The following is a 24,084-nucleotide window of genomic DNA, read 5'->3' as shown; positions in this document are numbered from 1 at the left end:
GGCAGCCATTCTGGCAGCAGACAGCCAGAGCCCAGGGGCAGCACAGGCAAGGCTCCCATTTAAATGCACAAGGGTGCTGGGGATACTGCAAGCAAACATTTAATAGGTGACGGTTCCTCAAAGGGTCAGGCTTATGGGAATCATCCTAAAATTTGTGTTTTTAAAAATGTTTCTGAATAAAAAGTGTTCTCTTCAGAAACATAAAATTTATTTTAAAATACACATTTGCCTATTGCATAAAAATAAGTCTAAAATAGTGATAACATATAACATAGCAAAGTGCTTTTTTTCCCCCTGGAATATATTGTGAAAAGGAGGGGATGGCCTCATCGGAGGACTGAGGATATAGAATTGTCTTGTCAGTTACTACTTTTGTGACTCTTGAGAAATTCTCTGTGTGTACATTCAAAACTTCCCCTTCCACACACCTCCCCCCCACACCAACAGACTAAATCACAGGTACCATAGTGGGGACATTTTTCTGGCTCCTGGTACAGTGCCTGTCATTTAGAAGTGGTGTTCACATAAGTGTTTCCTGAGCCTATTTTATTTTGACATCTTGCACTAGGCATTTTAATGAGTGAATTTCATGACCTCCATTTCTCTAAGGTATTGGTAACTTTTCGGGTCCCACTCATATTAGTATAGGACTTTACAGTTCATATTGAAAAGTTACAGTTGCCGATGGTACTTTGTTATTTAAATAGCTTCATGCCGCGGGAATGCCTCTTGTAAAGTTAATTACACACATCTCTGTTGGTCCATGTTTCTATTGAAACTGAAGCTGTATAAAGAAAACATTTATAAAAGAAGAAAAAGTCAAAGTTTTCAGACTTGCTGATTGATATGTTTTCCACAGTTCATGGAGCTGCATGGGTTGGAACTGGAAAGGTCCTAAGAGTCATTTAGCCCGTGAGCAGCAGCTGTGAGGTCTGTGGCAGTCAGATGGGCATGGCTGCTGGGACAGATACTAGAGGAAAGGTCAGAGGCTCTGCCTAGGTTTCCTAGGAAAGTGCATGGTGACCTGTCACAAGTTCAGCCGGGAGAGGTGGCATGCCAATAAGCAGGCAGGGTGTTTGCCATCCTGAATTCACTTCCCTTATTGTATGGATGCAGAAACTTATATCCAGAGGAGGGGAAGGACTTGCCCAAGGTTACCTTGCTACTCAGTGACAAAGCTGACTGTGACTTCGAACTCAGACATAAACCCAAGAGGAAGAGAGGGTCAAAACAGATGCATCATCATTTCTTCCGGAGGATGAATTTCTTCTGTTCAAAGACACCATTGGAATCTTTCTTGTACCCTTGTGCTTTTCTGGGCCTGATTTGGCAACCTCAGGAGGAAAGCATGCTGTGTTTTGCAAATGTGTGCAAATAACAAACATGCCTGTTATGTCCTAGGCAGACTCATCACACACTCATTGGGGCAGTTGGCAAAATGCAGTCATGCAGCCTGGAACGAAAAGTGTTGCACACATAGTTGCTTATGAGAAATTGAGTGTTAGAATGTAAATGCTTTCCTGGCCCAGGGAGAGTGTAATTGTTCCATTTCTCATGATGAAACTTTGCTTGGAGGAAAATGCTTATATGTCTCAGATGTTGATTCTAATCTCTGTTCCTTTTTCTGTCTCCTCTTCCTCCCCTGCCCCTACTTTTTTGGTATGTTTCTTTGTTTTTCTTCACAGGAAAAAGTAGAATATGCCTTCCTGATTATTTTTACAGTCGAGACATTTTTGAAGATTATAGCGTATGGATTATTGCTACATCCTAATGCTTATGTTAGGAATGGATGGAATTTACTGGATTTTGTTATAGTAATAGTAGGGTAAGTCTCTTTTACTTTGGGGAAATGTTGGTTTGGAAAATGGGAGGTGGAGGTTGGGAGGGTGGTAACAGAACAGTCTTTTTAGGGAATGTGGTTGCTCTTTTATGCCAGCTGTTGCACCAGAACCTCTCAGGAGTTCTTTTAAGGGCTGGTGATACTGCTGTCAGTCCCTGGGCAGAGACTAGTTTGAAATTCTCATTGTTACTCCCGTTTTTAGCAACATGTTATAGAAGGGAGTCTAAGCTCCTAATATGAGAGGCTTTACCTAACAGGGTCTTGGATCTCCAGAAACAGACCAACCCTGTCGGTGATTAGAGTCAAATGAGTAGAGCTTCTAATACTTAGTGCCAATGTTAAGTTAAAAAAAGTAAAAAGTAATAAAACCTTCATAGCAGTAAGGTACTCTGCTATTTAACATCCCTTGAGCAAAGCTTTTCTTTCTTTCTTTCTTTCTTTCTTTCTTTCTTTCTTTCTTTCTTCCTTTCTTTCTTTCTTTCTTTTTCTTTCTCTCTCTCTCTCTCTTTCTTTCTTTCTTTCTTTCTTTCTTTTTGCTGACTTGTGGGAGAAACTCTGGCATACTACTGTTCCATTTTAAATAACGAAACAAGTGTCTGGATAATGTCAAGTATCTGGCATAAAATGAAATAAGCTAGAAAATGCAGAGAAGCAGGTGTTCCACCAAAATCCTGTTGCAGGAAGAAGACATCAGTAGTTTTAGTTAAAGGAGAATGTTAAAATAAAAAATAGTGGCCTGTGTTATTTTAGTCCTTCCACACCTGGAAATGTTGCCAGGAAGAGAAAAATGAATCCATGTTACAGGAATGCTGGGTCTTTGGACCAAATACCCATGTAGGAAGATAAGATATATCCTTTTTCCCAGTCTTAGTTATGCTAGCTATAAAGTGAGTTGCTCCTAAAATTATGTTTTTGTAAAGAGAGGTTTTTAAATAGCCTCTCTGTTTTCATCTTCATGACTTCAGTGAACTGCCTTTTGCAGTTGAGCAAGGTGATTTTTCTTGTGGATTATCCTTTCATCATGAATCTTTTGCCTTTTCATTGGAGACTAATTCTGCTGGGTATTGGGAGAGTGGAATTGGTTGTGGGCCTTCCTAGGTCCTTTCAACCTACGAAGTTAATATGAGATCCTAATTGCCCAATGGGACAATTAGACTTGTGGGAAACAAGTTAGCTTTTCAAAACCCCCCCACAATACATTGGCATTTAAGGCATCATTGCAAAAGAAGTGCACCAAAATGAACAGGTAGCAGATATGTGCCATACCTTCCTGTATTTGGTGGACTCTGTCAAGGAATGGCAAGCGGGAGCCTTGCAGGTGTGTTGATTCTGGGATGAACTGGCTGTGCCTCTTCTGCCACTGGACTTTTTGTTCAGCTAGGAATGGAGATGCTTAGCCCCATTTCTTTCGTCACCATGCTGTGATCACCTCAGATTTCTGCCTGGAGATATTTTTCACACTACAGCACAGCACAAGGACAGGGAACCAAGTGGAGCATGGTGGTCTTATTGAGTTAAGGAGACAGAGACAAGAGTTTGGGGAGGCAGAATAGGGGAAGGGAGGGAGCTATTTAGAGAAGGAGCTTCATAAATATGCCTTAGAGTACACTTCAGTTTTGGCTGAGAGCTAAGCTACACCTACGCGGAGTTGCGAGTCCACGAGGCCAGGAAAGACCACTACTAGGGAAAAGAGAAAGACCAGGGAGCTGTAAAATGAATAATAACCAGGGCTCACAAAGGACTTGGAAGGCATTCAAATTCTGACTAATTAGGGTGGAAAGACCTCATTGAACACCCTGGACTGTCAGTAGAGACCCTACAGGGCCATTAGTAGTAGTGCTAAACTGGCTCTAGAGCAGGGGCTGGCAAACTGTAGCCAATGGGCCAAGTCTTAGCCCATCTAGCCTGCCACCTATTTTTATAAATAAAGTTTTATTGTAACATGGCCACATTCATTTGTTTACATGGTTCAGTTTGAGTAGTTTACGTCCACAAAACCTAAAATATTTAAATATTTACTATCTGGCCCTTTACAGAAAAAGTTTGCCAATCTCTGCTCTAGAGTACAGAGACTACCTGAAATCCTTGCTTACAATGTTTGAAAAGAAGTCTGAAAAGAAGCAAACTAGGCTGGGCATGGTGGCTCATGCCTATAATCCCAGCAGTTTGGGAGGCTGAGGTGGGTGGATCACCTGAGGTCGGGAGTTCAAGACCAGCATGGCCAACATGGCGAAACCCCCTCTCTACTAAAAATGCAAATATTATCTGGGTGTGGTGGTACATGCCTGTAATGCCGGCTACATGGGAGGCTGAGGCAAGAGAATCGCTTGAACCTGGGAGGCAGAGGTTGCAGTGAGCCGAAATCGTGCCACTGCACTCCAACCTGGGTGACAGAGTGAGACTCCATTTCAAAAAAAAAAAAGCAAACTGATATGCTAACTGAACTGCCTGCCAGAACATAACTCAACATTCTTTAAAGGAGGACAACAAAATCCAGACACTGAACATATGAAGAAATGTGACCCATAACCAGGAGAAAACTCCATCAGTAGAAACAGATCCTGAAATGACAGAGAAGGACTTCACAAAGCTTTAAAAACTACTATTATAAGTTTATGGACTTAAAGGGATACCTGATTATAGTAAGGAAAGATGGGACAATATAAAAAAAAAACAAATGGAACTTTAAGAGATGAAAAATATATCCAAAATGAAAAATTCTCTGGATTGGCTTAACCTCAGCTTAGACACTATAGAAGGAAAAAATATCAGGGAATTTGAACATATTGCAATAACATGAAGAATAATGATTGAGGAGAAAATGAATACCGCCTCTGTGGCCTGTGGGGGAATAACAAGTGGTCTAACGTATGTATATTTGGAGTCTCAGAAGGAGAGGAGAGAAAGAGGAAACAGAAAAAAAATATTTGAAGAAACAGCTCCAGATTTTCCAAATGTGATGAAAAATTAAACTCACAAGAAGCTCAGCAAAGCCTGAGCAAAATAAACATGAAAAAAGCCACATCAAGGCACATCACAATTGTAATCAAATTGTTACAAACCAAAGATAAGGGGAAAACCTTAAAACAGAGAAAAGAAAATTTCAGACTATTTGTCAACAACTATGCAAGCCAGAAGACAATAGAGAGACATCTTTAAAGTACTAGGGGAAAATGTCAACCTAGGATTCTCACTCAGTAAAATATCTTTCAGAGTTAAAGTCAAAATAAAAACTTTTTCAGACATTCTAGAGTTTCAGAATTCATGACTAATAGACCTGTACCTCAATCAGTGTTAAAGACAGTTCCTCAGGGCTGAAGGAAAATGACACAAGATAAAAAAGTGGATCTACACAGAAAGAAATGAAGAGTGCCAGAAAGTGGATCTACACAAAAAGAATGAAGAGTGCCAGAAAGCGTAAATACGTGGGTACATATGCAGATATTTTTCCCCTCATTTAAAAATTTCTTTAAAGGTAATTACTTAAAGCAAAAATAATAACAATGTATTGTGGTGTCTATAGCTTCTATAGAAATAAAGTACATGACAATGGTAGCATGAAGAATAGGAACAGGGAAATAGCCATATGGTCTTGTCATGTACTTATACAGTAGTTGGAATGATTAAATATTATCTGAAGATAGACTGTGATATCTTCAAGATGTATGCTGTAAACCCCTAGAGTATGGATTGGCAAGCTACATCTAGTTTGAGCCTTTTTTTCCCCACCATTGACAAAGTATTTTATTTACTGCCTGCTTTGGCAAATAAAGTTTCATTGTAATTCAGCCACATTCAGTCATGTCTATGGCTATTTGGTGTTATAATGGCAAAGTTGGGTAGTTGTGACAAACCCTATGGCCTGCAGATTCTAAAATATTTACTATTTGGCACTTTATAGAAAATGTTTACTGACACTTGCCTTAGAGAAGCCACTAAAAAAGAAAATCCCAGGTATATCTAATAAGCCTATTGTAGAGATTAAATGGAATTTTAAAAAACGGTAAATCCAAAACAGGCAGGGAAGAAGAAAAAAGGAACAAAGGACAGGACAAATAGAAAACAAATGGCAAGTTGCTAGATTTAAGCCTAGGTAAATCCTTATTAAAATCATTATCACAAAGAAAGGATAATGGCCTTTCTTTGTGTCCACGTGCTCTCATCGTTTAGCTCCTACTTATAAGTGAGAACATGTGGTATTTGGTTTTTTGTTCCTGCGTTAGTTTGCTAAGGATAATGGCCTCCAGCTCCATCCATGTGCCCACAAAAGAAATGATCTTGTCCTTTTTTATGACTGCATAGTATTCCTTGGTGTATGTGTATCACATTTTCTTTATCCAGGCTGTATCGATGGGCATGTAGGTTGATTCCATGTCTTTGCTATTGTGAATAGTGCCACAGTGAACATTCACATGCATGTGTCTTTATGGTAGAATGGTTTATTTTTCTCTAGGTGTGTAGCCAGTAATGGGATTTCTGGGTCAAATGGTAGTTCTGTCGTTAGCTCTTTGAGGAATTGATACACTGCTTTCCACAATGGATGAACTAATTTACACACCCGCCAACAGTATAAGCATTCCCTTTTCTCTGCAACCTCGCTAGCATCTGTTATTTCTTGACTTTTTAAGAGTAGCCATTTTAACTGGTGTGAAATGGTATCTCGTGGTTTTGATTTGTACTTCTCTAACGATCAGTAATATGAACTTTTTAAAATGTGCTTCTTGAGCACATGCATGTCTTTTGAATAGTATCTCTTCATGTCCTTTGCTGACTTTTTAATGGGATTTTTCTTTTCTTCTTGGGAAGTTGATTGCGTTTCTTATAGATGTTGGATATTAGACCTTTGTCAGATGCATAATTTGCCAATATTTTTTCTCATTCTGTAGGTTGTCTCTTTACCCTGTTGCTTTTGTTGTGCAGAAGCTCTTAAGTTTAATTAGGCCCATATGTCAGGTTTTGCTTTTGTTGTGATTGCTTTTGGCATCTTCATCATGAAATCCTTGCTCATTCCTATGTCCAGAATGGTATTGCCTAGGTTGTCTTCCAGGGTTTTTTATAGTTTTGGGTTTTACATTTAAGTCTTTAATCCATCTTGAGTTGATTTTTGTATATAGTATAAGAAAGGGGTCCAGTTTCAGTCTTGTGCATATGGCTTGCCAGTTATCCCAGCACGGTTTATTGAATAGGGAGTACTTTCCCCATTGCTTGTTTTTGTCACCTTTGTCGAAGATCAGATGGTCGTAGGTGTGTGGCCTTATTTCTGGGCTCTCTACTATGTTCTGTTGGTCTATGTGTCTGTTTTTGTATGAGCACCATGCTGTTTTGGTTACTGTAGCCCTGTGGTGTAATTTGAAGTCAGGTAGTGTGACGCTTCCAGCTTTGTCGTTTTGCTTAGGATTGCCTTGGCCATCCAGGCTCCTTTTTTGTTCCATATAAATTTAAAATTTTTTTTTTCTAGTTATGTGAAGAATGTCATTGGTGGTTTGATAGGAATAGAATTGAATCTGTAAATTGCTTTGGGCAGTATGGCTAATTAATTGATATTGAGTCTTCCTATTTGTGAGCATGGTATGTTTTTCCATTTGTTTGTGTCATCTCTGATTTCTTTGAGCAGTGTAAAACCATGAAATTTATAGTAGAAAATATTGGATAAAACCTTTATGACCTCAATGTAGCCAGAGATTTCTCAGGACACAAAAAGCTCCAGCCATGAAAGAGTAATTGAAAATGTTGACTTTATCAAAATTTAAAACTTTTCTTCAAAAGACAGTGTGAAGACAATGAAAAAGCAAGGCACACATTGGGAAACATATTCATAATACATACACTTGTATTCAGAATATATAAGGAACTCTTACAACCCAATAGTAAGAAGACAACCCAATAAACAAATAGGTAAAACATTTGAACAGATCTTCACTAAAGAAGATATGTGAATCATCAACAAACATCTGAAAAGATGCTCAACATTGTTAGTAATTAGAGAAATGCAAATTAAAACTACAGTGACAGTACTGCATACCCACTAGTATTACTAAATGTAAAAAGACTGAAAATACCAGGTCTTAACCAAAATATGGAACAACTGGAACTTTCATACACCACTTGTAGAAATGGAAAATGGTATAATCACTTTGGAAAAAATGCGCCCATTTCTTACAGTGTTAAACATAGACTTACCATATGACCATATTACCAGTTCTACTCTTAGGTATTTATCCAAGAAAAATGAAAACACATGTCCACAAAAAAACTTTATTCATAGTAGAGAAAAACTGGAAACAACCCATATATCCCTCAGCGGGTGAATGGATAAACTCATTGTGATGTATTTATATAATGGGATATTACAGAACAACAAAAAGAAATGAACTGCTGATAAAACAACGTGGATGAGTGTCAAAAACATTATGGTGAGCAAAATAAGATGAGCCAGGAGAACATACTATGTGAGTCCATTTATATGGGTTCTAGAAAAAGAAAAAAAAAAAACTCTAGCAATAAACAGCCAATCACTAGATACTCAAGGCTGAGCTTCAAGGGAAGCTCTGTACAAGGCTGTGCAAAAGGGGCACAAGAGAATCATTTGAAATGTTGAAATCTTCCCTATCTTGATCATGATGTTTGTTGCATAGGCTTATGCATTTTTCAAAACCCATCGTACACTTTAAATGAGTGTGTTTTATTATAGATAAACTGCAATATGAAGTGATTTAAAATGCAAAAAAATATATAGGAAACTGAAGTAGAACTGGACTCTAAGAAAAACTTCAGAAAATCAGATTATTTTTTTATCTAAAATATGCACGAAATTGGAGTCAAAGAACGGAAGAAAGGTTTTAAAAAAGAAAAAGAAGAATTATGATGTCTTCATTTGAATCAAATTCCTACTCACTAAAGTTTCCAACTGCAGTCTGTATCTCAATCCAATGGATTTTTCCATTCCAAGTCAACAGTGACCTATTGCTTTTGTCAAGATTCCCAATAACCAAGACATTAAGGAAGTAATTGATATTTCTAAAATGTTAACTATTAATGTGACCACAGGAGGACTCAGTGTGTCTGCCAGAGCTGAAGTTATTCCTTTAGAGAAAAGTTTGATCTAAGCCAACTTTTATCCCATGCCTCTAAATTTTCAATAAAGATATATTTCAAGCATTCAGGCTCTATTACTTAAGCTTTTTTTGAAGAACGTGACTCCTCATTCTGGTGTTTCTGACTTTAGTCAGTTTAGACAGCTCCTGGTCTTTTTTCTCCCACCTTAGGGTAAACTTTTAATAACAATCTAGAGTCGGTTACTCCTTTCTCATCCTGTCCTTATCTCTTCAGGCCCATGGCACTTTTTTTTTGAGAGGCGTGGTGGTGAGGAACAGAATCACGGAATATTAGAGTGGAAAGGTCATTTTCTGAGTCGTTAAATCTAGTTTTGGCATTTTATAGAGAGGAGAACTGAGGCCCAGAGAAGGAGAGGGAGTTTCCTGATATCTCATAACTCTTAGGAGTGGAAACCAGCCCCGGCCCCTTGCAGCCCTGCACTGTCTGGGAACACAGCCTGCTTCTCTCTCTGACTTGGCCTCTTTGGTGACAAGAGAGAGACATTTTTCATGTGTTTTCAAGGACATTGCTGAAGAACAAGGAATAAAGGGACCATGACATATGTGTTGCAAAACACGGATACTTGAAAGCAGTCTTCAGTCACTACCTGCATAAATTACTTTGCTAACCCTTTGGGATGAAAATTCCTGTGGCTTGCACATTTCAGAAGAGTTTGAGTTTTCTTTCTTTTTCTTTGTTTTTCTGAAGCTATGAATTTGTTTTGGAGGAGAGACTTTTCACTTTAGCCTTGCTGCAGGGATTTACAGTAATTTTTTAAAAACTATGCTGAAGAGAGAGAAGCCTGTCATAAATTTGATCTATTTCTTCAGTCATAACTAGGGAGAGCTCACCATCTGAAGCTTTGTAGAGACCGGGCTTGTTTTCCCTCGTGGCTAGGTTCGTTGCTAATTGCTGTACTGTTATTAAAATAAAGGGCTGATCTATAAATGCCTCAGAACTACACCCAATCAGGGCTGTAATCAGACAATCCTATGTTTTATGGACTTGGTGTCTTGGCTATCCAGACGCATGCCAGTGGGGGCAGTTTCTGCTTTGTCTGCTCATTAAACTTTGGACACCTTTTCTTTGTTGCTGGGCCAGTCATTCCCACAATCTGATTGGCCAGAGTTGATGCTGTTTGAAATGGGCAAATTTTATACTTACTCTGAAAAACGAGCAATAATTCCAAAGAATATTTATTTAAAAGATCAAAAGTCACTGTTAAATGAGCAGATTGCCTGAAAATAGATTTATCCGAACCTTCTGAAACTAGGAAAAAATTTATTGTGGCTGCCAGTTACAATATTATTCACATTTCAAAAGAGAGAATGATGATATTAATACCTTACCTTAGGTAACTGCCTTTAGCCTTTGCACAGCTCCTTAGTATCTGTGATTTACATCCTCCAAATATCCCTATGAAGGTGAAGGTTGGGGTGTGTGTGTTAGTGACTACATTGACTGTGGGTTCCCAGGGAGTCCCCTCTTCTTTGGGAACAGACTTGCTCTCTGCTGCTCCAATGCGATAAAAACAGATGAGGTTAATCCCTGTCCCAATCATTTTGGAGATGGGGTCATTTGTATTCCAATTCCACAGCCCAGTTCTTGTCTTTGTCTTCCTTTTATTTAAGTGGCAGCCATACAGAATTAGCCCTTGTTCAAAAATAAATACGATCATCATCCTGTTTTGCTTCCCTGGGGTGACAGACTCTAACATTTCTTTCTCTTTCTCTTCTTTCAGATTGTTTAGTGTAATTTTGGAACAATTAACCAAAGAAACAGAAGGCGGGAACCACTCTAGCGGCAAATCTGGAGGCTTTGATGTCAAAGCCCTCCGTGCCTTTCGAGTGTTGCGACCACTTCGACTAGTGTCAGGAGTGCCCAGTAAGCACTTATTGTTTCCTAGAGTCAGGAGTGTGCTGGTTTTTTCTTCTGGGTGGGTCTCAGAATCATTGGTGCTTCGAGGTGAGTTGCTCTGTGCCAGCCAGGGGTCAGCGGACGACCATGGCCTCCTTCACAGTTGACAGGATACTTTGGCCTGCACTGTCACGTTGGATCCCTGTGACAGCCCCGAGAGGGGGACAGGTGGCAGTTATTGTCATTCTGATTTTGTGGACGAGAGAATCTTCTCTTGCAGAAAGACAAGGCGTTAGGGTGAGACCTTGGGTTCAGGCCTTTAATTCCGGTCTATTTTTCGTCTACTGGCAACATGCTGCCATCCACGCCTCCACTCCCAGGCCTGCCCCTCTGAAAGTGGTGGGTTTGTGGATGAGGGTGTTGGAGGACTCAGCTGCCTGCCTTTTTTTTTTTTTCTCCAAGTGGGGAGCATCAGAGGGATGGACTCCTGGAAGCTCTGATTAGATCCTCTACTATCAGGAACTGTGCTACCCAGCTCTGGGGGAAGGGATGAATGCTTCACCTGTCTTACCTGGATACAGGGCACAGGAGTACCTGCCTTGAAGGCTGTTGTGAGAACTGAATGAAATAATGGAGGGAGAGCCCCTAACAGGATGTCTGGAGCACAGAGGCTCTCAGTGAGTGAGAGAGAGAGTTTTAGCCATTAGGCCCTACCATACCACTCAGTGCCAGGCCCCAGTGTGCTTCTGGCTCCAGGACCCCAGGCCAGGTTAGATCATACCTGAGTTGGAATAGATGCCCTGTCTGTGCCCTGGCCAACAGCTGCAGCCTCTTATCCTTCCATAAGGTGTTTGGGCTCTGCCTCTAATAGGACTCCTGTGTTGGGGACTTCCATGGGTAGAAGTCCTAACACCTTTCTGAGGGCTGGTGCCTCTGCATAAGAATATGGGATTGCAGGGTGTACCTGTTTTTCACAACTCATAAAGCCATCAGAAGAACACAGATCACATTTTTTGCCTCTCCAGAAGTTCTTCATGAAATTTTTATTAAATTCGTTGGCACTTAGAATGCACCAAAAATCCTCTGGAAAAAAAAAAAAACACATTTCCAAATTTAACATTTTAAAATGTAGGAAGTGGTGTTTTATGTGTACTTGTTTTTCCAGATGGTTCATTTATTTTCATTGAAAAAGATCAGCACAAGTCAAAACCACAGAACTGTGTGGAATCAATTGAGAAAAACAGAAATACCTTGGAAATGACTGGCTCTGTTAAGTGTAACACGATTAAATGAGAAGTTCAGTGAGCAAACATGTTCTTCCAGATTTAGTTGTTATAGCTTAATCTAATTTCAAAGTAACCACGACAGCTTTTTCCCCCAAAGAGCAAATAACAGGACAGCCTGTCTATGGTATGTGTTGCGTGCAGACTTTGGGGGCTGTGGCTGTGTGCGTGTGTGTATGTGAGCTTCTGGCCAGTGAAAAATCCAAGAACTCACATAGCATTGTGTCTGCTTTCTTGGCTAATGAGGTTCTGACTAAACTAGTGCAGTGCTCCTAGATATTGAGAATTATTTTTAAACTGTATTTCTTCCTTTCCCCAACAGACATCACTGTTTGAAATTTGATAGGGAGATTTGTATGTAACTGTCCCCCAGGTTAGCAGGGAAAAATGTGAGTCTGAGTCTTGTATGAGGACTTTTGAGCTTATGTTTTTAACCACCTAGGTAGGGAACATCCCAGTCTCTCATCAAACTCAAATAGGCTTTTGAAGGAAGGGATCAGAGGCTGTCGGATGTGCTGTTTCTAGTGCTGATTTCTAGCAGCCGTGGCCTGCTGATTTCTCGTCTAGTACCCAAAGTTGTTAAAAATGTCCAGGAATGTTTGACTGTTTACACTTATCTTGGAATTGTTTAGTCCCTGCTAAAGAGAATCCAGACTGTTCTGTAAGACATAATTTTGTGTGCATGTGTGTATGGAAATATATATTCATTCAGTGAAAGGTAAATTTATTTCACAAGGTGGTGAATTGGGCATTTGTGGAGTTCTTAAGCACCCACATTAAGAGGCTGAGGGAGAATGGGCAGGAACCCAGAACCTACCCTGGAGACCAGGACTCCTGACCCCTGTGTTGACGTCCCACATTCTCTCCACGGCCCCTCGACCTCAGCACTACTGTGCTGCTCACTGTTTAACTTCTTACCTTCTCTTTCCCTGTCCTTCCGTGTTGGACAGGGAAACATTTATCAAAGTTCAAGACCATCAAAGTGGAAAATAATCCTAAATATCCTCTGGTCTGCCTGCATCTTTTAGACAAGGAAACTGAGGCCCGTTGCAGGTAGTGACTTATGTAAGTTCTCACAGCTAGTGAGTAGCCAGACAGAACCAGACCCACGATCTCCACATTCCTGACCTGGTGTTCTTCCCACTTCTGCCTCCTTGACTAGAGTCCCATGAGATCCACTGAGAACTACTGTACATGTTGAGTATGTACAAAGGAGCTGAATGCAATAAAGTATACATGTTCACAGGCGGATACAACTTTATCATCTCATAAATGTGACCAATCTGAAATACAGTAGTTACTCTAAATGTAAAAAATATTCACAAAGCTTACTGCCATGGAATGTAGAAGAGCTAACTGCTGGGAGTTGGTTTTGCATGGCCCATTGGTGTCTCAAGAAAACCAAAACAACAATAGAAACCTGGCCATGGGGATTGGAACAGGTGTCATCTTTTCCTTTCCATGTGTTCCTTGTAGGAGGTAAAAATATTGAAAATCATCCTAATTGATCATTTTTGAAAAAACCATGTGGACATTCACATATCCAAAGGTGTAGCACCCAGAGTTTTAGTTGTAATAGAGGTTGTAGCAAGGCAGGGGCGTGCTGAGTCTGAAATCCTCTTACTGTTCTTCCCTCACCATCCTCTCCCCTGCCTCCTCCTGTGCTGCTTATCATGGTAAATGTTTGTCATTATTGCTAAGTCTTCTCTTTGCTTGCTCTATTCTGGTTTCCGACGTAAGCATCTCAGCTTCTTGCATTCTATCTTTCCTGAAGATGTACTGGGAAAGTGAGATGATAGCAGAAGAGGGAAAGTTTGGAGGTGGAGAAACAACAGGGAAGGACAGGGAAGGAGAAGGTAAGAAGGAAAAGAGTGAGCAGCACAGTCATGCTGAGGTTGTGGGGCCACGGAGAGGATGGGGAACACCAACGCAAGGTCAGGAGGCCTGGTCTCCAGGGCAGGTTCTGGGTTCCTGCCCATTCTCCCTCATCTCTTGTTTCCTCACACCCAATCCTAATCCTGAGTGCTGCCCCCATCCTTCTTTTCACGACCTCTTCTTCTGTCCCTTGGCGAGTAGCCTTACCCACACTCTGGCACTGAGTATGACTCCATGGGTAGCTTCTATTAGGTTGGTGTGAAAGTAATTGTGGTTTTTGCCATTGAAAGTAATGAGTCTGAGTCTGAGGATTTCAGACTCAGCAAGACTCTGTCTTCCTAAGACCTCCATGGCAGCAAAAGTTTTAAATGTAGGAAATAATCGTTTCTCTCTCTCTCTTTTTTTTTTTTTTTGGAGATAAAGTCTTGCTCTGTCACCCAGACTGGAGTTGCAACCTCTGCCTCTGAGGTTCAAGCGATTCTCCCACCTTACTCTCCCGAGTAGCTGGGACTACAGTCGCACACCACCACATCCAACTATTTTTGTATTTTTGGTAGAGCTGGGGTTTCATCATGTTGGCCATGCTGGTCTCGAACTCCTGACCTCAAGTGATCCACCCACCTCGGCCTCCCAAAGTGCTGGGATTACAGACGTGAGCCACCTCACAAGGCCAGAAATAATCATTTATCATGTGCCTGTCTCTCAAGACCACATTTCAGCTTCAGGACACGTCTACCTTAATGTTACATAATACCAATATCAAACTTAACAAGGCTCAAGTCAGTCTCAACCCTCCCCCTTCCCCTCCCACCTCCCTCATTCCTGGAGAACCTCCCTTTGAAATGCCTAGTTTTGTTGGGGGCACTGGGATTTTGCCTCAAGACCCTGGCTCAAATAACTGGTGTGCTCCGTAGGTACCTTCCTCTCATTCTGACTCAGTTGCTGAGTTCTGGTCTCATCCTGATCTTCACCCTCACCTACCCCAGCACTCTTGAACTACCCCTCTGTGTGTCTGGCCTGCTGCTGTGTACTGTTGGTCTTTCTAAAGCAGCTGCCTTTTGCCAGTGGTCTAAAGTCTGGCTCCATAACCCAGATTCAACACTCACAACCCTGGCTGCAATCTACTTCTCTTTCCTGATTTTCTTTTCCACTATGTAACCACCAATCAAGACTCACCACCCTCAAGCCCACACCGCTACTCTCCTCTGTGCTTTTGGTACTCTGTTCTTCTTCCCTGTAGTTGCCTCTCTCCCATGCCTACCTGGCCTTCGGGCCATGCCCAGAGGGAAGCTGCCTCAGGGCCCTTTCTTCACCCTATTCATCCCTACTTGTCACCTGCATGGACCTTGGGGGACTGAACAAAGGATGATGAACATGGGAATAAAGACAAAGACAAAAGAGTATATTTGGAAGAAGGGGTCAGGGGGCTCCTTGCTTCTAGTGAACAAAAGCCCTGAGCTTCAGAGCCTTTCACATTTTACTGGGTAAAGGAGAAAGGGAGAGCGGGGAGTGGTTGTCGGTCAGCAGCTTGATTTACAGCAGGCTTGCAAGACTGCATTCTTCTAAGAACAGGCTCTAGATGTCCCAGTAGATAACCTCAATGAGCACGGTGCCAGGGAGTGATTGCCCTCAGCAAACCTGGCTGTAGGTGCAGTTGTGAGTTTGCCCACATCCTGCATTCATGATAAACAGTTTGCTGTTTGATCATATAGCCTCCAGTGGAATGCTGAGTTGGTCGCAATCCCTTTGGCCTTTTCAACGCCCAACACCTATTAATTTTAACTATTGGGATATCCATATAGCATCTATGTGCTACCCTAGCGTAGAGTTGTTTGTGTTTAATTCTGTGTCTCCTAGAATATAATTTTTTGAGGGAAAACATTTTACATAAACCATCTTCATATTGCTCCAAAGCACCAAACCTTATGATTTCCACACGGTAGATGTTTAAGAAATTTTGTCAGATGGATGAAGAAATGCATAAATGAATGATGAACTTTGACATTGGGCAGTCCCCTCCCTAGGCCTTAGTTTTTCCCTCTGTCTAGTGAGGGAGTTGGACTAGATGATCTTTAAGGTTCCTTTTCAGTCTATCTCACATCCAGGCCTAATATTAATGAAAAGCTTTGAAATACCTCTTTGATTTTTATTACTATGTGTTCTAAATAAAGGAGGCATGATTAGGAATTATATATGTGATTCATTGGCGTGTCTTCCTGGCTCACCGACTTATTTTTTTTCTTTCCTAGGTTTACAAGTTGTCTTGAACTCCATTATAAAAGCCATGGTTCCCCTCCTTCACATAGCCCTTTTGGTATTATTTGTAATCATAATCTATGCTATTATAGGACTGGAACTTTTTATTGGAAAAATGCACAAAACGTGTTTTTTTGCTGACTCAGGTGAGTAATGAGAATTGTAGCTAACTTAACTTTAAAAATTTTTGGTTTTCCCCAAAGCAACTTTCATGGTTTGGGGGAAAATCTAAAACAAACTAGGAAAAAAATGCCCAATATACCAGCACATTTACTGAGCCAGTTCTTAGTATGAGCTATGTTCAGAATAGATGAGAATTCAGTCTCCCTTTCCACCTCGATTTCCTGTGTAATGTGTCCTGGCAAACAAGATAAGAGACCTCCAGAGTAAAAACATGAGGCAAACCAAAAGCATTGTGCTATCTAAGTCTAAGGAGGGTGCTGTAAGCGCAGGTGCAGAGGAAAAGAGCCATGGATTCTGACAAGAGGAAATGACAGATTCCACTAAGGAGGGAGCATTTGACGGGAAACCTGAAGGATGAGCAGGATCCTGAGGCATCGCAGATGGGGTGGTAGGGTGTCCCAGGCTCTGGCAAGGGTTCTCACCTTCCACTGGCTTGGATTTTCTGATGTTTCTGTTCTGAGTGGTGCAGCCTGTTTGCTCTGTTTGCAGATATCGTAGCTGAAGAGGACCCAGCTCCATGTGCGTTCTCAGGGAATGGACGCCAGTGTACTGCCAATGGCACGGAATGTAGGAGTGGCTGGGTTGGCCCAAACGGAGGCATCACCAACTTTGATAACTTTGCCTTTGCCATGCTCACTGTGTTTCAGTGCATCACCATGGAGGGCTGGACAGACGTGCTCTACTGGGTAAGTACCCTGGGGAGAGAGTTTATGGAGTGTTCTTTCCTTGGATAAGTGGATGTTGTGAGCTAGAGCCACTGGAGAGGTGGCTGGAAAAGAAACCCTGAAGTCAGTTATTTTGGAAGGGAAGCAGATGCTGTCTTTACCAGCGGGCTTCATCATCCTGCTCCTTGAGGGCCTCAGTTTCAGTTACAGGAAGCTGCTGCATGATGTTAGTCTTCTACTCCCCAGTGCTGCCTGAAGACCTGGTGCCAAGGGTGGCCAGTAGTCCCCTTTGGAGGAACTCCAGGAAGCCAGGGCTATCCTGATTCAACTCTTAAGAGAGCCAAAGGGTCACTTTCCAGGTAAGGAGGCTCCTGGATTGCCACAGGCTAAAGTTAATTGTTTATACATGAAGGCAGTTTGCTCTACTAGATCCTAAAGGGAAGAAAGGGACTGTAAATCAGATCCCTTTCATGCTTTTCCATAACTCAGTATAATCTTAAACCCTGTGTGAGTTCCTCCCATGATAATATTTCCCATTCTTATCTTTAGTGTTACTATAAATCATCCCAGCACAAAACCTTAGCTGTCTTCCTTTCTATTTGAAGCTACAGACCTCTGGCAGAAAGGGTAGGAATGGCACGTAGACTTCCAGGGCTGGTGGACCCATCCAGCCTGCCATGAAAACAGTTGGACACTCTTTCAAGGCAAGGGTCTGATTCCTCTTGTTCCTGATAGAGCCAGAAAGATTTGCTATATAAAAATAAGTGCTATAGTATTTTAACAGCCATTTCCCAGGGCTGAGTTTGTTAGAATGCAAATAAAGCTCACAGAAGTTTAGAAATTGTTTTTTATGGTATAAGAGTTGCTGGTAAAGACAGCTAAGATGTAGATTTTGAGCTGAAATCCAAGTCCAAAGGGGAGTAACCAGGATTCTAATCATGAGTTGTTAAAAGGAAATGAGTAATAAAGTACTTCTGAAATCAGCAGCTTTTGGACAGAAGGCCTGTAAATTGAGAAGTAGCTTCTGGTAGTTTCTAAATTTTAGATACTTTTCAGGATTTCCTATTACTCCATAACCTCAAAGAATGTAACCTATAATGGTTATAAATAGGTTTTTGCTTCCCTTCGCCAGCTCACAGGATTGTAGATGTCCCTATATATTTAATATGAGGCAAAGAAGGTATATTTTTATCTTTAGTCCCCAAAGTCAGTCTAGTTTGACCAGGTTTAAGCATCACCAACATGTTATATCTTGTTTTTCCTACTTCCCTTTCTTTTTCTGATTGTCATGGGAGTGTGAGAGTGTGTGTGTGTGTGCGTCTGTGTGTGTGTGTGTGGGGGGGGGTATGCACGTCTGTTATTTATATTCATAAAACAACGTCTTCTCATGAAGAGGAAGGAGGAGGGAGATGGTATTGGCTGAGCCAAGGGCACGGCTTCTGTATGCAGGAGGGCCCTCAGGTTAGGTGAAGCATTCATTTTCACTATTATTTCCTAAATTGCAACTTCTAGTCAGATTAGTTGAGATCTCAATTCCAGTCTTCCCTTGAAATTTTTCATAAATAGAAAAAGCATCATCAAAATAGCCCAACTCTGATACTTCCCCTCCCCAAACAGTACATAAAACAACATTTTGATTTTTTAAAAAATCAAAATCTGTGACTCCTCTCAGCTTTGTTTTTCTTTCTATTGACATGGTGAATTGTCAGCTGCAGATCCAGCATGCCTTGACTAATGAACAATTTTATACTTTATGTTATATTCCTGCACATTGATTCTCAGAATTTTCCTGTTGCCAAGCAAGTGTAAAACCTGGGAGTAGATGATTAAAGGAGAGGGAACTTCAGGCTCCTAGAAACGAAAGTTTCCACTTACTTTCCTGAGAAGGTTTAAATATCATCTAGGATGATATAATTATTATTTTTATTATTAATATGACAATCACGTGGTTAATACTTTGACAGTATAATTGCATTCTCCATAAATTACACAGCGTCTTTATTCTGGTGGAGGATCTCAAGCCATTCATAAACTTTATTCCAGTCTGTTTCCCTTTATGGAAGATCTAGGATCTTGAAGATGGAGACAGTGGAGTAGAGACCATGGAACATTCCCTGGGTTCTACAGCAAATGGTGGTGTCCTTGATCTAGAACAGGGGTCTATAAACCTTTTCATAAGGGGCCAAATAGAAAATGTATTTGGCCTTGCAGGCTACATGGTCACCTCAGCAACTGTTCAGCCCTTCCATTATAGCTAGGAAGCAGCCATGGGCAATACATAAGCAAATGGATGTGGCTTTATTCTAATCAGACTTCATTTATGGACCCTGAAATTTGAATTTTCTATGACTTTTCTGGGTCATGAAATATTTTGCTTTTGATTTTTTCCCCCACCAACCATTTCAAATTATAAAAATCATTTTTAGCTTGAGGCCATATAAAAGCAGACAGCAAGCTGGATTTGGCCTGCGGGTCATGCTGTGGGACCCCCCTGGCCTAGACTAGAACCCAGCACTCTTTCCTTGGCATTCTTCCACCTGTCAACAGTTTATGAATCCTTCCAGAACACTAGGGGGCAGCTAAGTAATGTTTGCCCGACTGTTCTCTAAGATCTTACTCTCTGAAACACATCAGGATTGTTTTTAATTACCTGTTGATTGCATTTATTAGCTCATCATAGAGATAGGCAGGGGCCAAGGAACCAAGCCTTCCTAATATTTCATGGGCCACAGTCAGCTGGAAGCCATACTGCTGTGATACACAGCAGAACATCCCTGCCCAGCACGGTGCCTGGCACCGAGCAGGCACTCAATAAACACAAGTGATGGTCATCATCCTTTAAGTGTACCAGGCATATTGCCTCATTAGTGTAGATGTGCCGTGTTTGAATATCTATTTTTATCTACAACTAGGGCATAAAGGGAACATCTTGGGAGATAAAAAGAGATTAGATTTTAAATGTTGACTATAAGCACATTTCTGAATCCTTTAGGCATTTACATATGGTAGACGAAGTCTTTGCAGGGCATTGTTTTGCATCTAGTCAAGTTTATATTCGGTCAGCATTCTCAAGCTCATTTATACCTTGCTTCTCACTAGTGTCTGGAAAATGTCTGGCCGGGTCTTGAGAAGGGAAGTACAGGTGGGTCCAATATGTAGAAAGGCACACACTTAGAACAGGACTATTTGGATGTGTGGGAAGTGGGATCATTAAGTTCTGGTGGAAAGAAACCTATGGTAGAGTTCTTTGATAAAGTGAGTTCCATAAATAGAATTGAGCTGTTGTTTGACTCACATGTGAGTGTTTGTTGCTCACAGAGGCAGTAGGGTGTAGGGCAGGGAAAGAGTGTTTATTTAGGCTGGTTGTGTGACCTTGAGTAGTTCATGGAACCTCTCTGGGCTTCTCAAGATGCAGAATTAAACTTACATGATTTAATTTTTCTCTTCAACTTAGAGGAATTTTTTTTCCTTCAATTCAAAGAAATTGTTTTTAAATGTAGGAAATAAAAAGTATTGGTTTCAGGAGACAGCTATCCAGATAAATAATTTCTGGTGTCTTGTCTTAGCACCAAGCTCTTTTCTCAATGCACACTCCTACGGAGGTGCTGGCTGTCAGACCTTCACGGGAAGTACTCATGGTCAAGTTGACAATCTCCTTCATTCAGGGCACCTAGGAAATTTCTCTGTAACCAGCCGAGGGCTTGCCTTTTTCTTATTGCATGCTCTGGGGAGTTAAAACCACTATACCAAGTTTCCAGAAGTGTTTTCAGCAGCTACTAAAACAGCCTTGCACTGGTCTATAACTTGAGACATGAATATGCATTTCAACCTTTTATTTTTATTTTTTTAATTTTTTTGAGACGGAGTTTTGCTCTGTCACCCAGGCTGGAGTGCAATGGCATGATCTCGGCTCACTGCAACCTCTGCCTCCAGGGTTCAAGTGATTCTCATGCCTCAGCCTCCCAAGTAGCTGGGATTACAGGTCCTTGCTACCACGTCCAGCTAATTTTTGTATTTTTAGTAGAGACGGGTTTCACCATGTTGGCCAGGCTGGTCTCAAACTCCCAACCTCAGGGTGATCCGCCTGCCTTGGCCTCCCAAAGTGTTGGAATTGCAGGCATGAGCCACTGCATCCGGCCCATTTCAGCCTTCTAAAACAAGGAAAACTGAAGCTAAAAAGAAAATTATTTCCTGAGCACCAGATGACACCCCTTGATGACTTTGATATAAGTTTTTAAAAAATTAATCTAAATTGAAGTCCTTCAGTGGAAGCCAGTTTCTTCATTGCTGATAAAGACCATATAGGCAAAATCCCAAGCGGTCTTTATTTTCATGTGGATATTTTTGGGAACATCTTGCATGTTCTGATTTTTCTTTTGTATATGGTAAGATCCAAGAAGTGCTTGGCTCTGAAAAGGGACTTGGACTGAGAAGGGTTCAATGGGAGCAAGACCGGCTCTTAGAGCTGAAGCTTGTCTCTCTTGCTCCACCTTCTGATTTAGAGATTTGGAATCTCCAGTGGACTGTATTCAACTCCAGCCTTTCCCTCCAGGCCTCAACTGTCATTCCAAGTGTTACTTCTGATTTGAGCAAATGTGAATCTGATGAACACCTACTCCCAAGAAATTAAAAGGGTTTTAAATTTTTTAAAGGAAAATTTTCCATCCCAAGTGGAGAAGACAGCTGTTACTAGAGCCATTCTCTGGAACACCAGACTGAGGCCTGTAGGAGGGTTGGTGAAGCAGATGGCTCAGCAGATGACGGTTGCTAGGGTCATGGAAGAGTGAGGTTTCCTGATGGGAGCCCTGGACCTGTCTGCCCTCCCGTCACCTTGATGGGTACCTTCTCCCCTGCTGCATGCACCTCTGTTCCAACACAGAGGGAAACAAGCCCAGATGGGGCTCTGTCTCAGGTGCTGACCCAGGCCAGGCACAGGCCACCACACCAGGCAGCCAGTTCCTTCTTCATATATGGGTTTTTCAGTAAGTTTAGTGGTATAGTTGCGTTGGATGAATTACCCTTTGCCTTCCTGCTGAAATTAGTTTATCCAACTTAATTAGATCAACAATTGCAGCCACGGCCCAGGCTCATTCATTACTCTAATTGCCAATGTAAGATGTGCAGACTGATATGAGTTCTATTAAGCACATCAATTTTCATGTGACCAAACAGGTGTTTCATAAGGGATTTAATGCCCTCTCCCTAGACTTCAGCAACAGATGTTAGGTAATTTTTTTTAATGTTCGCTTTCCCTATTTGGCTTCTCGAGGCAAACATTGTGAAATGCACGAGCCTCGTTCTGTAAAGTTAAAACCTGGAGCCAGATCATATGCAGGAAAGCACATGCTTAACACCCTAAGGGCTTGCACCTGCAAGGCAAGAGCGATGGCTGTATCCAGACTGTTTGCAATTCTTTTTGGCTGAAAATTCTGGGTGTTCTGGCAGGGTCATACCTTAGGCCATCCATTCTGTCCCCTGACTGGTCCTTAACACCTCCTTCCTGGGAAAGGTGTTTTGCTGAATTTAACCCTGACCTGTGCTGCTGGAAAGTTCCATCCAGCTGTGATCCTTAAAGCACCTGTTTGCTCTAGCTTCCTTTGGCCAGGTCTGCCAGGGAGACTGTGTCTGAATGTGCAGCATGAGCTTGTCCGGGAATAGGGGAATGGGGTTCCTCAGGCCACACCCTTTGACCTCTAAACCCAGTCAGCTCACAGCTGGAGCCAGTCTCCCAGGGGGTCATCTAGATCAAAGCTAAGTGTGGAGAAGAAGGGCTGTTTCTCCTTTCTGTGGGTGCAGCTAAGAAAAAACCCATTCCCCAAAGAGCCTGTGACTATGTGTCAGCTAGTTGACCTTGAAAAAATTTCTTTTTCACATTCATTTTGCTGCATTCATTTTGTTTGCACTCACAGGTTGCAGATACTCCAGGTCTAAGGTGGGTTTGGTTTCCTTGGGTAGGTTGGTTTCCAGTAGAAGATTATTTTAGGAGTTTTTAAAACGAGTTTATAGAGTCAAATGGTACAAGTTTGTCTCTATAATTAAGACTTTTACACCATCACAAACTTTAAGCATAAAGTCTAAAATCTTGGGCAGCATAGAAAATAGGTTCTAGCTAAGCACTAGTTTTGTCCTCTACCAAGACCTTCTGAAAATCACTTATCAAGACAGTTTCCTGTAAGAAAAAGCCATATCCCAACTGATTTTCCTTCCTGGGGCCAAAATCTGCTATTATTCTGCCTGAAAGCCTTGATGACTCTGTGTGTGTGTGTGTGTGTGTGTGTGTGTATGGGGAATATGTGATGAATGTGTGTTGGCTGCTGTTGTCTCTGATTTGGCGACTGTTGTTTCTGATTTAAATCTAAGTAAATGTTTAATTAAATGTATAGAATGCTGTCTCTAATGTGACCCTCTCTCCTTATTAAATTCTCTTATTAACCCACTCCTATGAGACCATCTTATTTCTTGCAGATGAATGATGCTATGGGATTTGAATTGCCCTGGGTGTATTTTGTCAGTCTCGTCATCTTTGGGTCATTTTTCGTACTAAATCTTGTACTTGGTGTATTGAGCGGGTAAGCTACACCTCTTTCATCTTGAAAGCAGAGTCCTGAGGACAGTTGCCAAGACCACACAGGCTTTGCTGGATGAGGGCCGCCAAGAGGGGTTGCCAGACATTTTATGTGTCCTCTGAGATGCTTTCTTTTCTGCTGAGGCTTCCCAAATCAAGCTGTTTCCTGGAACCTCACCAGGCTTCATGAAGGAGAACTATAGAGCAATTATTGACCAGAAATTAATCAGCATTTTTGCTTGAGATTTAAACAATTTCCATTGCTTGCCCTTTTTTGTCTGTTCTAAAGTGAGATACATTTATAATTGCTTTATTTGTCTGGATCCAAATATAATGCAGATTAATTGTTATAAAACGTTAGCAAAATAAGCTGGATTGGGTGGGCTTTTGGTAGGCCCCATTTGTAGATTTCAGCCGCTGAGCTTGTCCTTATTTGCAGAAAAAAAAAAAAAAGGAAGGACCTAG

The 24,084-nt window shown here is 41.4% G+C and overlaps 1 protein-coding gene across 7 annotated transcripts in view; it reads left to right on the top strand.

Annotated features, from left to right (window-relative positions):
- CACNA1D (calcium voltage-gated channel subunit alpha1 D) overlaps positions 1 to 24,084 on the top strand; it is a 321,052-nt gene that overhangs the window by 159,446 nt on the left and 137,522 nt on the right. For 4 of the 7 annotated variants that reach the window (XM_063645661.1, XM_055273856.2, XM_055273854.2 and 1 more), the window contains 4 exons: positions 1,686 to 1,825; positions 10,677 to 10,819; positions 16,200 to 16,352; positions 16,879 to 17,075. In XM_063645661.1, the coding sequence (XP_063501731.1) occupies positions 1,686 to 1,825; positions 10,677 to 10,819; positions 16,200 to 16,352; positions 16,879 to 17,075 (633 nt within the window). Of the gene's footprint in view, positions 1 to 1,685; positions 1,826 to 10,676; positions 10,820 to 16,199; positions 16,353 to 16,878; positions 17,076 to 23,519; positions 23,624 to 24,084 lie in introns of all 7 variants that reach the window. The other 3 variants (XM_055273857.2, XM_055273855.2, XM_055273853.2) reach the window with 1 other exon arrangement.

Source organism: Symphalangus syndactylus, chromosome 1 (genome assembly GCF_028878055.3).
Source record: "Symphalangus syndactylus isolate Jambi chromosome 1, NHGRI_mSymSyn1-v2.1_pri, whole genome shotgun sequence".
NCBI lineage: Eukaryota > Metazoa > Chordata > Mammalia > Primates > Hylobatidae > Symphalangus > Symphalangus syndactylus.
This window is presented reverse-complemented; position numbering and strand designations above follow the sequence as displayed.